At 34.4% G+C, this 17,428-nt stretch overlaps 2 protein-coding genes across 6 annotated transcripts in view; one reads left to right on the plus strand and one right to left on the minus strand.

Moving 5' to 3' along the window:
- Positions 1-11,066, minus strand: part of BicC (protein bicaudal C) — a 35,249-nt gene extending 24,183 nt beyond the window's left edge. For 2 of the 4 annotated variants that reach the window (XM_023173593.2, XM_023173592.2), the window contains exons 1-3: positions 10,604-11,063; positions 6,407-6,520; positions 924-1,003 (exon numbers count right to left, since the gene is read on the minus strand). In XM_023173593.2, the coding sequence (XP_023029361.2) occupies positions 924-1,003; positions 6,407-6,520; positions 10,604-10,835 (426 nt within the window). In that variant the 5' untranslated portion in view covers positions 10,836-11,063. Of the gene's footprint in view, positions 1-923; positions 1,004-6,406; positions 6,521-10,603 lie in introns of all 4 variants that reach the window. The other 2 variants (XM_023173591.2, XM_074181999.1) reach the window with 2 other exon arrangements.
- A 1,670-nt stretch (positions 11,067-12,736) lies between these two features.
- Mettl14 (Methyltransferase like 14) lies at positions 12,737-15,234 on the plus strand. Of its 2 annotated transcripts, none has more exons than XM_074182006.1 (5): positions 12,737-12,923; positions 12,982-13,146; positions 13,435-13,871; positions 14,410-14,663; positions 14,857-15,234. In XM_074182006.1, the coding sequence occupies exons 1-5, from the start codon at positions 12,858-12,860 to the stop codon at positions 14,994-14,996; spliced, it is 1,062 nt and encodes a 353-aa protein (XP_074038107.1). In that variant the 5' UTR covers positions 12,737-12,857; the 3' UTR covers positions 14,997-15,234. The 2 variants fall into 2 exon arrangements, with proteins under 2 accessions (XP_074038107.1, XP_023029362.1); XM_023173594.2 differs by having other exon boundaries at positions 12,741-12,923; positions 14,873-15,234.
- Positions 15,235-17,428: the final 2,194 nt, after the last annotated feature.

Below are 17,428 nucleotides of genomic sequence, written 5' to 3' on the forward strand. Positions count from 1 at the left end.
TCAATCATTGATGCAATTGAACCCAGGTTTGTGTTTAATAAACCCTACAAAATACAAATAAAACAGAACACAGAGTCAGATGCTATAAATGCAATATGCATATATACAGATGGCTCAAACACCAAAGAAGGCTCAGGATGTGGAGTGTACTCCAAATCACTAAGCCTAAGGATTAAGTGGGGAATGGGAAAAAATTCCAGCCTGGTTCGAACAGAACTGGGTGGTATCTCAATCGCCACAAAAGAAATAATCAGGAAAAGAATTTCTTGCAAAAACATAAAAATCTGCACTGATAGCAGACAAGCCCTATCAGCCTTGAACAGACAACGTGTTACCTCAGAGCCACCAAGATTTAGCCAAAGCCTCGGTAGATAATAACATTATCCTGAGGTGGGTTAAAGGGCAAGGCAGGAGTAAAGGTAATCATATTGCCGACTCTTTAGCCAAGGTAGCGGCTGGACTAAGAATTTTAAGACCCAGTGGCACCTACGGCCTGATGACATCGACAATTGCGGAACTAGCCAAACGCCACACCCATGCTTCATCCCTAAAGAGATGGGATGGAATCAAAAGATGTAATCTTGCCAGGATCACCCTGGTCGACCCTGGGAATCTGACGCCGAAGAAATATCTGGCGATGATAAGGGAAAATCTACGCTTAACAATAGGATTTCTGTCTGGCCGCTGTCAATTAAGGAAACATCTCCATAATAAGGGGGTTAGTGGACACACCTCTATGCAGGATGTATGAACAGGATGCATGTCCTATACGAGTGTGCAGAGTTATCGTCAATAAGTGAGTGTGTGTTCGGCGAGTCTTGGCCTACACCTACCGATATTAAGATGATGTCTCCTAGTGTTGGCCTACACACCCGCCCTACTCTACAGATACAGAAGTGAATACGAAACTGATTATTGCTCACCCTAGTGTCCAAAATAGTCATAATCCTTTCTTTGGCAGTTTTCACATCCTCTGGTCTTCCCGCAATCCTAACATGCGGATCTGAAAAACATATTACAATATAAGAACATAGGCTTACTCGGCAGTAGTCACGATTAATGAGAACAAAATCCGGGTTGATAGATCGTGGTCGAATGGAACCTGACAAACCGAACGCTTCGTCTGCCGCAGTAGCAGACGAAACATTTGTAGTTCAGGTTCCCTCTGACCATGGCCTACAAGGCCTAGATTTTTTCACATTTAAAAAAATTTCTGTATGATTTCATGTTATATAGATATACGAGGTCTGTTCAAAAAAATAGGGTGAATTTTCTATTTTCTCAAAAATCATATATTTTTTCATCAATTTCCATTTTGTCCCCTTCAAAGTAGTCCCCTTCAGTTATAATACAGCTGTACGTTATACCAGCGTTTTTTCCAATCCTCTAAGCAGTTCTGATACACACTTTTCGGTATGTCCTTGAGCTCTCTCAGCGATTCGTCCTGATTCGTCCTTTCATGCGTCTCTTCAATCTTGGTAACAGGAAAAAGTCGCAAGAGGGTCAAATCTGGTGATTACGGTGGCTGAGGCATGATTACGGGGTTGTTTTCGTCCAATAAACAAATGTTACAATTTAAAATCAAATACATATATTATATTACATTGAGAATTATTCCCAAGAATTATCACTCCAATAGTCTTTCAAAGTATAAGAAGAACTATAATGAAGAATTTTTCGTTTTGGAATTATCACTTTTGATTCATCGTCGTATCAGGCACAGGCGATAACGACGAAGGCGGAAAATGTGGGTGAATCCCATTTACGCAAAAAAAAAGGAGTTCGGTGAATTTTCTCATTTTTGGCACGACCTTCAAATCGTCGATGACCATCACTTTTCTTATTTTCGAATGAGAAAAGACACATTTCAATACAGTATTGTAATTATTTTCTCACTAGGCCGCAATCAAATCCCAGCAGAACGGAATCGGTTCGCAATTCGCACCTAGTCTGACGAAAACTGACGAACGATACTGGCAAAGTGGACGCGGTCCCCAACCGATCCATGTGTTTGGATCGTTCGTGCGTTGTCGTGCGAATTCTGACGAATTGATTACGCAGCTTTCAGCTCCCAGTGGACGAGAGGCCAAATAGTGATTCAACGAGTCTTCATAACAATTTTCTTCACTTTCTCTACATTTTCCTCGGTTTTTGATGTGCTGGGGCATCTAGGGCGAGCGTCGTCATTAACATCTTCTCGACCTTCTGTGAAAAGCTTGTACCACTTGTTAACATTTTTCTGTCTCAGAGTACAATCACCGTATGCCACTGTCAACACTTCAAGTTTTTCTGAGCACTCAATTCAATTTTATACACAAAATTCGATGCAAATTCTTTGAACCATTTTTTTCGATAACAGAAAGTCACCGAACACGCAAAACACTTCCAACTTGTATGCCTCTCACCAACAAAGTAAACATGCCTAACAGCTGAAACTGTGAACATATGTTCGAGACGAGTGTACCAACATAAAAAAATTCACAAACCGAATGTAGGTATTTACCTCAGAGTAACAAAAGACAATAGAAAGGCATTTTCCATCCTTACATTGAAGGCACCATAACTTTGTTTGTTTACGGGAAGTAAGTTGGACCATAAAACAGTCATTTCTTACTGAACATTGTCTGTATGCAATTTGAAAGCCTCGTGCAAAAAAAGAATAACCAAAACGGAGATCATATTCTTTGTGTGACGTAAGTTAGTTGTTAAGTGAGCAATAACAGATATAACAGTGTTTGCACAAGAATAACTATTTAGTAAACAAATTGAACATTGAGCAGAAAGCTTTTTCATCTGTTGATCACAGAATGGATATGACCTATGGCACACATATGAAAAACATATTTTTCATTTTTGAATACAGTTTTTTTCATTTACATTTATGATTTTTCGTAAATATACAATTCGTCAGCATGAATTATTGAAAAAAAAACAATGTCGGTCCACAAAGATCCCTAGATACCAATTTTGAATGAAATCACATAATATCAAACCTCAATCGTAATTATAAATATTCATGATTTCTAATCGAAAATTTTTTATATCGGAGCTCACAAACCGTACCGTACCGCTTGTTTATCAAATCTGAGAATGAATAAAAAATGTCTTCATCTGATTTCATGAAGCAAAGTTCATTACTTTTGAAATTACCATTTAACATTGTTATGAATTAGTTCATTTGGAATAATTTAATTTTAACCCAGTAACCCGTGTTAGGAATCACACGTTGAAAGGTGAGACTTCATTAGTCCTTAGCCCGCACAAATTTCTCAACTTCTGAGAGTTGTCGTTCGTATGGGGGCGATAACTGATTAACGAAAAAACATATTTTAAAAAGATTCTTTTCAAACCACGCGTTTTATTATAAAGCCATACATAAATAAAAATTTAGTTGGTGGTAGAAAAACTGGCTTCATTTCCATAATCATTAATGAATAATAAATCAAATTTCCTGTAGGAACTATCTGAACAGAATACGTTTTCACCTGAAATGATTTATTTTATAAATAGATAACATCCCTCCAATTATCAACTAAATCAACCTCCACTGTTTTATGGTCCCAAATACTGCAAATGTAAACAAACTCTCCATAACCTTTCATTACCCTCCCTCGCCCATGAATTGTAGAGAAAAGGATAGTCACAAGTTGTACAGAAAAGGATAGTAAGATACCCGTTTCAAAACACATGTATTGTATTGGTATAGGCACCGTACAGGCATGGCAACTCTATAGTTAAACCAATAATGATTGAGAGTAAAGCGCGTTGTCATATCTAAATTTTACGTTACCAGTTTATAGCAGAATCAAAATATAGTAAGCAGTAGAGTTGTAGGTTGTGGCAAATTATAGATAATACACAATACTAGTACGATTAAAAGGTATTATTTATGACAAAAATCAGTAATGAGCTTGTAATGAGTAATACTTATACATTTCCTGATTACTGATCAGTTAAAATTCATTATTTTCTGTATAGTGTTAGATATTTATTACAACTAGTGGCAACGCTGTACGCAACGATATTTCTGTCTTTGTCACTTTACCGTAACTTCCATCTCATCGTTGCAGACCTCACTAATGTACTTGCAGCCATGAGCGTATCATTGGTTTGTGAATTATACAGCGTGAATTGTACGTTTTACAGTTAAGTCAGTCAGCAATCGACGTGTTGTGATAACAATTGGTGAAAATAATAGTGCTAATAAGTGTTTAAGCGTTACATAATTATATTTCTACACCGTTCTCAAACTACTCAAAAAATGGGAGACATGGTCGGGCCTTCCACGTCGAAAAAGGTAAAACGGTCGGAGTCTCGGTCAGTAAGAGAAAAACAAATTGTACTGCGAGTATTTCACTGTCTTGAAAGAGATCATCAGCCACCAAAAGATGACTTTGTTCATATGTGCTGTAATTCTACGTGTGTACCTCCGAATAACCAACCGGGCATTTCTACATCATTAAGTTCCACGATCTCAAAAGATAAATTAGTTGATATGTGCTCTGATTATACCGGTGTACCAAAATCATCGATTTACAAAATACTAAGAGAAGCAGAAATTCATGGGGACGTACAAACGCCAAAAACTAGTAGCGGACGAAAAAAAATCAGAGTTGATGAAGAAGCCAAAACCAGTATACGAAGAACTATTCACAGTTTCTTTTTCAGAAATGAGTTGCCCACTCTACAAACAGTTCTGGAGGCACTTAGCTCTCATGAATTGGTCCCAAAAATGGGTAAAGAAACTTTTAGGAAACTTGTACACGAAATGAAATTTACGTACGGAAAAGTTTACAGGAAAAGCTTTCTCATTGAACGTCAAGAAATAATAGCATGGAGAAGAAACTATCTAAGAAAAATTGACGAATTTCGGAAGCTCAAAAAAAATTGTACTTCATGGACGAGACATAGGTTAACCAAGGACATACGGTCAAAAAAGTATGGCAGGATGGTAATATAACAAGTGCACGACAAGCCTTTATTGAAGGTTTGTCAGTTGGGTTAAAACAGCCATCTGGAAAAGGTAGTCGTCTGATAGTTACGCATATAGGAAGCGACAGTGGATTTTTACCAAATGGTGAATTAATATTTAAATCTAAGAAAACAGGCGACTATCATGAAGAGATGAATGCGGAGGTGTTTGAAAAATGGTTTGAAGGCATCATTCAACTTGTGGAACCTGGGTCTGTCATCGTCATGGACAATGCCCCATACCATAGTCGACATTTAGAACCATTACCGAAACAATCATGGGAAAAAGCAGCAATTCAAGAATGGTTAATTAATAAGAACATCCAATATAACAAAGATAGTTTAAAGGCAGAACTACTTCAGCTAACAAAATTACACACAGACAAATATAAATAATTCACAGTGGATGAAATGGCTTCAAGTCGTGGAATTACAGTTTTAAGGTTACCACCATACCACTGCGAATTAAACCCAATAGAATTAATCTGGGCGCAAGTAAAAGGATATGTGGCACGAGAAAACAGAACATTTAAATTAGTGGACGTGCAACATCACCTACAAGAAGCTATTCGAACTGTTTCTGCAGAAGACTGGAAGAAATGCATGCAGCATGTTTTAAAAGAGGAGCAAAAAATGTGGGACGTAGACAACCGTATTGAACACAATATTGAACCAATCATAATTCACTTTGATGATAGCGGTAGCAACAGTGACGAATCTGAGGTTGAAGATTAGATGAAAATTTGTACATTTACATTTATATTATATTCTATTATCAAAAATTTGTAATTTGTATTTTCTAGTACCCCTGACGATGAGTTTAAGTTACTCGAAAGCTTGAGAATAGTTATAAAGAGTTCACTTATCAATTGCTGCAACCCAATAGTGAAAAAAAGTTATTTATATATATATATATATATATATATATATATATATATATATATATATATATATATATATATATATATATATATATGAAAACGGAGTAATAATCGTGGTAATTATAGTAGGTACCAAAAAAATTAACAATATTAATAAAAAACACAATATATTTTTTTTTTGGTACCTACTATAATTACCACGATTATTACTCCGTTTTCATAAGGCCCACCTAATGACTACAACGATTAGGTAAATTACGATATTGCAAAGTTTTAATGAAATAAATAAAAATGTGTATGAATATTTTAACTAATTGTACTAAGAATTTTTCTTTCATTCTCAACCCTCTCAAAATTATTAAGCACGCCCCCGATTTGCTGTCAACTGGGCTTACTTCTACTCTCAATCATTATTGGTTTTAGTATATGTCTTATTATTACTCTGAGGTATTTAGGTAATTCGCGAAATTTGAACGTTCACCCTATTTTTTGAACAGACTATTTCACGGAACACCAATATTCCTCTTGGCATGCATATTACTCTGAATAAATACCTTTTTTTGATTTTGCTCCAATCTTCAATTTGTTCGGCCAAGTGATATGAGTGTCTGTGTCTTCCATTATTTTAGCAAAGAATACGTCTGCTGGGATAAGGGCCTCATTGTCGCCTGAAATCGTTGTTAAATATTATTTCAAAAATGTTTTTGAATAATAAAGCAGGGACCTGTATTATGTGGGGATCCACAAGGATCTATTCTGTGGCCAGTACTTTTCCTTATATTCATACATTCAGTATAACTTCAGATTTATTAGGGAAAATTGAAATGTTTGGAGATAATACATGGTTGATATATAGTATGGGTCTCAAGAAAAGAAATTTCTCAATTTTTTACTAATTTTCAATATTTTTTTTTTACACAAAAAGTGGCACAAGGTTATTTTTGTCAATAAATTGATGGATGTAGCCGTTACTATGTGGTAGGAAATCATAATGAAGAAAAAAGAATTGAAACTTTTACCACTTTTATTTGTAACTAACGTTATTGCAGTAAAAATTAATTTGTTTAAAACAAATTGTTTATTAAATAAATGAAAGAAAATATAAATTAAAATAAGTTTTTTTAGAATATCAAAGAGAAATAGAAATAATGATTTGAAAAAAATTTTTCCTCAATATTCATATTTATGAACAAAAAAAATTGTTTAGTAACAAATACGTTTTTAAGCAATATAAATTTTTTTTAAGGAACGATTTTGTTTTTAAAAATCATAATATTCATCACTGATATAAAGCATCCCGAAAAAATTCAAATATCTTATAAACAATACATTTATTTATAACAATTTTTTAAACAAATAGAGCTAAAAATTATAAAAAATCATTTTTATGTAACTTTAAATAATAAGAATAGGTACGAATAAATTTGGATATTGGAAATATTTTTATTCATTGCTTTAATTGAATTTTCCACTTTTTTGAGCCTTTGATTATTTATCAATAACAAAGTGGAAAATCAAATATTTTTAATTTTTCCAACGGAAATCTTTTTTGAAGGCTTTCAAGAAAAGCTCCAAGAAGTGAACAGAATTTGAGACTTTTAGTTAAAAATTATCAGGGTTTTTATGTAAATTAAAAACTTATGAAAATTAGTTAATCAACAAAAGTATTTGGTTTGTGGAATTTTTTCCTTGATAATGATATTTAATGTGTTGAAATAATGTTTTTCAACGAAAAAAATTATTGGAGCGTTTGAAGGTCGAAATTGCAAAGAAAGGACCGCATATGGCAAAGAAAAAAAAGTATTCAATCAAGACAGTGTACCGTGTCATGAGTCAATGAAAGCAATGAATTGCTTGAATTGCTCCCACATCCATCGTATTCGCCAGATTTGGCTCCTAGCGACTACTGGCTGTTCGCAGACCTCAAAATAAAGCACACCTGTAAGAAATTTTGCTCTAATGAAGAGGTTATTGCTGTAAGTGATGTCTTTTTTGAGGCAAAAGATAAATCTTTCTACAAAAGTGATATTGAAATGTTAGAGCGGCGCTGAAATGATTGTGTGGAGATTACGTTTATGAATAAAGCAAAGTTTGGCCCTGGACTTTCCAGCCCATGTATTGTTCTCGTAGATGGCGGATTGGCTGTCCTTGTTCATCTTTCGCTGCCCAAACCACTGTCCATGCTGTTTTTGGCGAGTGCATTGGCTTAGGATGTGAGGGTTGAGCAAACCGGCCATCGGATGCCTGTTTCCACGTAGCCCCCCTGGATACGAGAATGACAGAATCACTTGTGGTTCTGTTATTCCCTAACTGAATTGCATCCCAACGATGGTTTAATCCTAAGGTGTGTGTATCCATGCCGAGAGGATGATTTTGGTGCAGGTGGAAAATTGCAATTGTTATTAACAAAATAAGATTTAAAAAAATGGTATTTAATTGTTCATTAATAACTCAAAAAATAATAATATTTAAGCAATTTTGAAAAGCTCCTTAAAGAGGAGGAAATTTGCGATAAAAAAGTCTCGACTCCTGAAACTCTATCTCCATTATATATAATTTTTATTTGACGTTGAAAATAGGGTTCCGCGCGGCTGTTACGGCATGCGCAGGCTGCCGCTAAAGAGAGTTTATCAAAAGAAATAATTTTTTTATAGCATAAAATGTTATTTTAAAAATTTTAAAAAATCTAATATTCTCTCAACACTTGAATGAATCGAGTCCCGTAGAAAAAAAGTTTTATCACCATTTTTCATTCATTATTCAATTAATTGTCTATTAATTTAACAATTTGTTATGAACAAATACTGACCAACGTCATATTTTTTTCTAAAGCAGAAAAAAATATAATTTTATAATTAAATCAATTATATACATTTTATGGCAGTTTTTATATATAGCTGTTTTCATATTTTTTTCCTGCTTCAGAAAAAAAATATGACGTTGGTCAATATTTGTTCATAACAAATTGTTAAACTAATAAACAATTAAATAATAAATGGAAAAAAAATGTTTGATAAACTATTTAAAAGTGTAAATCATGATTTTTAATATATATATATATATATATATATATATATATATATATATATATATTATATATATATATATATATATATATACATATATATATATATATATATATATACATATATATATATATATATATATATATATATATATATATATATATATATATATATATATATATATATGGTGATAAAACTATTTTTCTACGGGACTCGATTCATTCAAGTGTTAAGAAGATACTGGATTTTTTCAAATTTTCAAAATGACATTTTATGTTATAAAAATTATTAATTCTTTTGATAAACTGTCTTTAGCGGCAGCGCGCGCATGCCGTAACAGCAGCGAGGAACCCTATTTTCAACGTCAAATTAAAATTCTAAATAATGGAGATAGAATTTCGGGAGTCGGAACTTTTTTATCGGAAATTTCCTCCTCTTTAACGACCTTTTTCCAAAATTGCTCAAATATTAATATTTTTTGAGTTATCAACGAAAAACTAAACACCATTTTTTTTAATCTTATTCTGTTAATAACAATTGCAATTTTTCACCTGCACCAAAATCCTTCAAAAACATTTTTCTAGAGATGATTCCGAATTGAATGAGCTATCGCTCATATTTTTAGGACCTTTATCTCTATTTTTCATGTTTTTGAACTTGTTGATTAGCCTATCAGCTGTCTTTACGGAACCTTCGAGAACCGGGCGCCCTCTCGTCGGAGCATCGCCTTGTCACGGTAATGCGGGGCTCTGCCGTGATTGACCTTCTCTCCCTAGCTACTTGTGGGACTTTTATGGACAGACTAAACTTATAAAATATTTCTGACGCTGAGTCTACAGAGGAGATGGATGTCGAGCTTACGGTTCCAACTAACCTCCCTGTAAATTTAGATCAGGAGCGAGAGCTCTCAACTCTCCAACTCCTGATCCAATAACTGAACCTAAAAAAAAAGGTTTGGTGATGCAGCCAGGAAACGACTGAGTCGTCTCCTCAAGAGCGGGGTACCTTATGAAACCGCCTTGCACCAAATTCTTGAGTGGCGTACGCAAAATCTGTCGAAGGTGGAGGAACAAACCCCCCATGAGCAGGTTAGCAAACGTTTGCGCTCAAGTGATAATTCACCAAATCCAGAGGGGAAAAAGCCCTGCACGGCTGAATCTAAGGCATCGTCAGGTGTAGCTGACGTGCAAAAAACCCTCATATGGGAAGGTTGTCGCTTGTATCAAGGTGGGAATCTTGCACCTTGACTATCCGACTACCTCATTAAGAAGTTATGTTTATTTGGTTGAGTGTGAATAGGTGTGAACCACAATAAACCCTTGCGGGTTGCGGTGGAGGGTCTAACAAACTCACTCCCTTTGAACGTAACCTAACCTAACCTACTCTCGTAGATGGTTTGGGTAATACAGAAAAAACACCGAAGAAATGTTCCATTATTACACAGTCTGGTGCATATTAATATCAAATGTCAAAATTGTCAAGATCACGAAAGTTATTTCTGAATCGAAGATGCTGTTGCAAGTAGGTATCTACATGAACTGTAGTTTCCTAAAACATGGGGTTTTCAATGTTGTTGACATTGTCAAAAGTGTTCAAAAACCTTCATTATTCAGTCATTCATCATTGTTCACCGCTTTTTGATTTTGAGATATACTTACGTGTATAAAAACTATTTTGGTTAACTATTGGTTATTTTAATGGATGAAGAAAAGAGTGCTGTCCCACCTGTTAGCATTTGTTCCAACTTTTTCCTGTCCACTCTGAATCGGTCCTGATGCAAGTCCGAGACGTCTTTCAATCCCAGTTTCGTTAGAAAATCTTTGAGTTCCTCCTTCGAATCCCAGTTTGAGTTCCATTCCGAAGTTCCCGTTCCCGATTCCGATACTTCCGATAATGTGTCGGAATTTTTGTTCACGTCAAGCACATGGTGGGGTAAGAAATTGCACGCCAATGACATTTTACATAAACGATTATGAGCTCACACCAAGAACAATTATACGATTCGGCACAAATAAATTACGAATAAATAAATAAATATTTTTCTTACACTAACGCGCAGCGTCACCGGGTTTTGTGTTTTCTTGAAATTGAGCGCGTTTCTGTTAGTTTTTCGGGCGTAATTTGTGAAAACGCTGCTGGAATTGGGATCGAACCCAACTGACGATGTATTTCATGAAGTTTTTTGTTCGTACTTTTTTTCACGAGGTTTGTTTTTGTTAGTTTACGATACTTTGGTGGATTTCTAGAAAGAGAATAACACTAGCCTATACCGGGTGAACGAATAAAAATTGAAAAATAGTAATAAGTCAATAAGAACTAATAATCGTTGAAACAGTAATAATAATAGAGTTTATTCATCGAAATGTATATGAAAACTCCAATTACAATCTATTTGAACGATAAATGAGCAAATACAATCTAAATAATTTGGTAACTTGTACTTATACCTAGGATCGGATCCAGGGGGCTAGAGGGGCATGCGCCCTGGTGGCTGTTGTTGGGGGGCATCAAATAATGGGGCGCCAGAAACATCATCGAAATTAGTAACAGCTTCATAACCAAAAACATAAATTTTAATGTCAAGTCTATTTACTCAATAAACAAAAGTTTTATTGAGAAACAATGAAGTTGTAATGTTTTAGTGCCAATTCCCAATTAACTGCATTTGTGCATAGCCACATCTACTTAAATATACCTAGTAAGAAACATTTAAACAGGGCAGGGAAGAAAGCGAAGACAAGGCACCATGAGGCAGAGAAGTCGTCAAGATTGATGTCATCTTGGTTGCATTATATACAAGAAAAGGAAAAATAAAAAATTGTTATTATTTGTTGAGAACTTTATTTATATTGAAGGGAGACATAATTGCTCACTAAAAATCAAACTTTTTTGCATGTATGGGATTTTTTAATAAATATTCGTTTCCAAATATGCTATCATTTGTTTTTAATGTTTTCAAGCATTTCCGAGTTCGGTATCTCAAAAGAGTTTTTTTTCCAAATGGTTACAGGGATATAATCCAATTCGAGGCTCAGTTTTACGCGTTTAAGATTGATAATTTGGGTCTCAAAAGATTAAATTTCATTCAGAATGAGTTCAACCGCTAATGAATTGTTTGGTTTGATAACAATAAATCAGTTATTCATGTCATTGTGGGTTGTAGAGCACGTTGATGGTCAGGCGTCAAGATCAAATCCTTACCCCCTACCCTAATAATGATCCTAGGTTCCACCCTGCTTATACCGGGTTTACTATAGTACTGAAAATAATTCAATATAAACAAAAACAATGTTCGAATCTCAACAGTTAATTTTCTTTATTATAATATAAATACAATTCTGAAACAATCCTTTTGAAATTTCTCGGTTCAATGACAGCTGCTCATTTTCTTTTTGACTGAAGCTCTTGTTATTACACAGATGTAGTTCCGATATTCTGTGGCGTAACCTTGAAGATTGTCTGGCCCCAGATTACCTGTTTTGTGCCCAAGCTCTACAACACGAATCTGAGGATTATATTTCATGAGTTCTGAGGCCTGTAGTTAGAAATACATACAAATTTTGAAACAGCGGACACATGTTGTCTCTTCGATATAATAGGCTGATATAGCGTTAAAACCCTTCAAACGGCGGTATAAATTTCAGCACTTTCATGTCTAATTTGATGATTCTAGCGGTGTAGTTTCGTAATTTACAGTTGAAGACCTTGAGGTAACGGGAAGTGGTTTATCGATACGCTTAACGTCTTGCTGCCAATTTTGTTCCGGTCAGTCAACATTGACTAAATTCTTCCAATAGCTCAGGCTACAACGCCGTTAAGTAAATAAAAAGAAGAAGTAAAACTTTAAAGTATTTAATAATTTGACAATCTTGACATTGACAATTATTTATCAACAAACGGTCACAACGACAGGAGAGAAACTCAACAAAGCAGGACGAGCGAGTATAAAGTCACGTAATTTGAGATCAAATCAGAAATTATGGGAGATGTTATGAAAGAAATACGTGAAAAATCTAGAAAGAGAAAACTTTTATTAGCACAAACTGTGAGTTTATTAATAATACAGTACTATAATTCTCTAAACTTTAAAATATTTCTTTTAGCTGGGTGTTTCTGGTGCTGACGAATTGAGACATGTCTTGGGAACTGGTGAAACCAGCACTGAAAAAACGACAAATAGAGAAAACAATCAAGATAACGAAAAATATGACTACAAAAAGGAATATATGGACGAACTTGTGTATCAAGACTCTTCAATGTTTTTAAAGGTAGCATACTACAATGTAGCATACTACATTGAGCAAAATATATACTCCAGCAAACATTTTATCTAATATTCAGTACTGTAGGGGGTTCCTCAGGGCTTGGTGCTGGTGCCAAGCTCTGAGGTGTTTTTTTATGCCAGTTTCATTGAAAGAAGTGATGAATCATTAAAATTCAATTTAATGATATTATTAAATCAGAAATTATTAATTGTGCCCGCTATAGTGAGAATGCGTATCAATTGAGTATTCCATTCATACATTTTCAGTTATCTCACTAATACTTATTTACAGGGTACACAGTCATCAAATCCTCACAACGATTACTGCCAGCACTTTGTTGATACAGGTCAGAGACCTCAGAATTTCATTCGTGACGTTGGTTTGGCTGATCGTTTTGAAGAGTACCCAAAGCTGCGGGAACTTATTAAACTCAAAGATGAGCTGATTCAAGAAACTGCCACTCCACCTATGTACTTAAAGTGTGACCTAACGACGTATGATTTGAAGGATCTCAACACTAAATTCGATGTGATACTTATTGAACCTCCTTTGGAGGAGTACCAGAGGACTATGGGAGCAACGAATATGCAGTTTTGGTCTTGGGACCAGATTATGAGTTTGGACGTAGGAGAGGTAGCAGCTCAGCGAAGTTTTGTGTTTTTATGGTGTGGCAGTTCTGAGGGACTCGATATGGGTAGAATTTGCTTGAGAAAGTGGGGTTTTAGGAGGTGAGTATATTAAAAATTGAATTGATTTTTGTTTGTTTAGGTAGAGCTTATTCATCAAAAATATACATGAAAATTGATTTCAGTAGGATAATAAGTAAACAAATACAACCTAAGGAAGTTAACAACATGTTAGCTTAATATATTTTATTTTCAAACAGGTCTATATAATATTTTATTCAAAAAAATACTTTTGAATAACTTACACCTGTAAGTTGCGACTTAATGACTGCAAAGTGGATGATTTTTACAGATATTTGAATTTTGTTAATGATATTACCTTGTAGGCTTTCACTGCTGGCGTCAATGTTTTGGTTGGTTTCCGGGTTTTGCCGTGGTCTTCTGTGATTATAATCTCCTAACGTAAAATGTTTTACGCTTGACAAAGCTTTTGTATAGCGAAACACGTGTCACGGTTTTTGTAATGGGAAAATCATACAACAAACTGTATTAATGAGTTGAAATTGTAATCTGACTATGTGAATAGATTCATTATCATTATTAGAGTGAATAGGCCTATAGTTGACCATAATCATTTCAGATGCGAAGATATTTGTTGGATTAGGACCAACATAAAAAACCCAGGGCATTCGAAGAATCTTGACCCCAGAGCAGTTTTTCAAAGGACAAAGGAACATTGTCTTATGGGTATAAAGGGTACGGTTCGTCGGTCAACAGACGGGGATTTCATTCACGCAAATGTAGATATCGATCTAATAATATCAGAAGAAAATGAGTATGGTAGCCTGGAAAAACCTGTAGAGATTTTTCATATCATTGAACATTTCTGTTTAGGTAAGTTTGTTAGGTTGATACTTAACTTGATTTCAACTTTCCCAAGGAACATTATTTAAAAATATTTTCTATTATGTTTTATACATATTATTTGAGCAAATTAGTTGAACTTTGTTCTTTTCCATATTGTTTTTTCTCTTGCATAAACATTTTATATTTCTTGGGGAATGAATTGTTATCATTATTATTATAGTACCTACTTTCTTCAGGAAGGCGCAGGCTCCATATCTTCGGCAAAGACAGCACGATTCGTCCAGGTTGGCTCACTTTGGGCCCAGAGTTGACCAACTCCAATTTCAACGTAGATTTGTACTCCAGCTACTTCACCAATAACACCTCTACCACCGGGTGTTCAGAGAGAATCGAAGCACTTCGACCTAAAAGTCCACCTCCTAAAGTTAAGGGTAACACAGGAGGGAGAGGAAGGAGTAGCTTCCAGAGGGGTAGAGGCAGGGGGAGATGAATATTCCTGCAGTTTTGGATACATAAAGTCTGATTATGTAAATAATTTTAACTGTTTGACATGGAATTTTAACATCATAGATTTAATAAATCATTTTATTTAAAGCCACCAATATTAATTATTTCATCATAATTCATATATACAACTGCTAATTTAAAGTTTGTAATAACCTCATTATGGAAAAAGTTGATTCAACATTTCATCTTCCAATTATAAAATCACATTTGAATTTGAAAACTAAATAAAAATTGAGTTGTATATTCAAGTCTATGGCAACCATAATTATTGAGAGGAGTAGCCAAATAAAATTATTTTATTTGATTGCTATTTCCATTCACAATTTTACTCCTGAATCCTGGAACTAAAAATGGAAACCTTGATAAGTTGTTTGTGCTTAAATCAAAATATCTGGAAAAAATTCAAACTGAGCTTAAGGAGACTATTATATCCTATAATTGAAACAGTTGTCCCAAAGGGTTAACCTGCGATCTAATATCTTGCAGTATATGTAAAAACATTTATTTATGGCAGAATGTGATTTACAATCTGACCATAGCAAGTGGCAATAATAACCGAAATAATCCAAAGAGAACCGTTTCAACGACTTTGAATGTTTGTATTTAAATCTCTACCTCTCCGTGGCTCTTTAGAAGACCGACTGGCCGAATAGCCCTATTAGCTAAGGTCGAATCACACCAGAAATAAGAAGTAATACGTCAGCTAATGGCCTCAGCGATCAATGCTTTCCGGCAATTTAAAAAATTTAAGGTAATTCAATTAGAAGGATTCAGGACTGGTCGCCAGTTATTCGTTGAATTCGTTTCCTCACATAATAGGATTAACTATGGTTTCTTGTATGAATAGAGTGGATAAAAGGTGTGTGTATGTGTGTGCAATTGTGAAAGTCTTTTTGTTTCTACATGTCGTTATAAAAAACTTTCGACATTCAGTCATGAGGAACTGGATAAAAGTTTGGTACAGCTGCGCATACACATACAGTATTTCAAGTACTCAAATCTCTGTCGAAGTGTATGCATATATATTTGTCATTTGATTTACCAATTCTAGGTATAATTTTCCATTTCTTTGCTATTTTCGGGTTTCAGGGAAGGTGGTGCATGGATATATACAATAGCCAATGTTTTCCATAAGTTTCAAGTTCAAGTTATATTAGTAGATGTCGCTCATTCCCCCTAACTTTGGTATATGAAAATGAAAGAACAGCTTGTAGTTTTCTGAAATAAAAATTACGTTGTTTTCCTCCTATATTAAATATTTTCCAATATGCATTATTGCCATTTCCAAAAAAAATGTTATTTTATTGACTTATTTTCTCAATATCAATAAATATCCAATAATGATTTTCACTTACTTCTTTCATTGAAGTTCTGAAATAAACCAGGAATATTATTATGGTACGAAGCCATGGAGATGCGAATTTTATGGCCAAATGCAGTCAATTCTTATTTATACATGTGTTTATTTATCACTGGCCAAGTCTACATACATTTTGTACAAAAGGCAACTCACAGACTTACTTTAAAATACATGTTCACTTTATAATTATAAATACAGCAGGTACAGATTAAAAAGCACACATGTATCATTGCACTCACACTTGTATATTGCAACTTATGTAAAACGCAAACTTCACAAACTAGAACAACTTATATCGAAGGAGAAATCTTATTTCTAATGAAATTTTCAAAATAAAGATTGAGAAAAAACAATGATACACGAGGATCTCATTTTAATGCGAATTTTGAGCTATTTTCTAGTTATACAAGATATAATATCAGAGTTCCGCCATTTGTAAAAAGCAAAACAACGGATATGGAGGAAATGAATATAATATTTTCGAAATCGCTTTTACCATTACACACAACTCGGAGAACTGTTTTCTTCCACTTCTACTGATCTTCTATCTGTAATAGTTCCAAAATTGCCCAAATTCACACATAAAAAGTGTCCCCTAGTATACTGGGAACAACCAAAGTCGTTTCATAGTAACCTCCTTGATCCAGATTCTCCTCAAAATGGAAAAAGACCACCAAGTACAGTTATCAAAAGATTTCAATACTAATATTTTGAGCTTTGCATTCAGTTTTCGATTAATTCTTGATTCAAAAATATGACAGAACTGACCAACGAAAATCCATTATAATGTATCCAAAAAACACTTAAATGTGAAATTTCCACTTGACAGTTTACAAAACTGCAACACCTGTTTCACTATACAACAGCATCTTCAGGTGTTACAATGTATTGTGTAGAAAAGTAGAAATCTCATATTGAAGTGTGT

The sequence above is a fragment of the Leptinotarsa decemlineata genome, unplaced genomic scaffold (genome assembly GCF_025532065.1).
Source record: "Leptinotarsa decemlineata unplaced genomic scaffold, Ldec_3_MD MMD2_P_RNA_scaffold_2, whole genome shotgun sequence".
Lineage (NCBI taxonomy): Eukaryota > Metazoa > Arthropoda > Insecta > Coleoptera > Chrysomelidae > Leptinotarsa > Leptinotarsa decemlineata.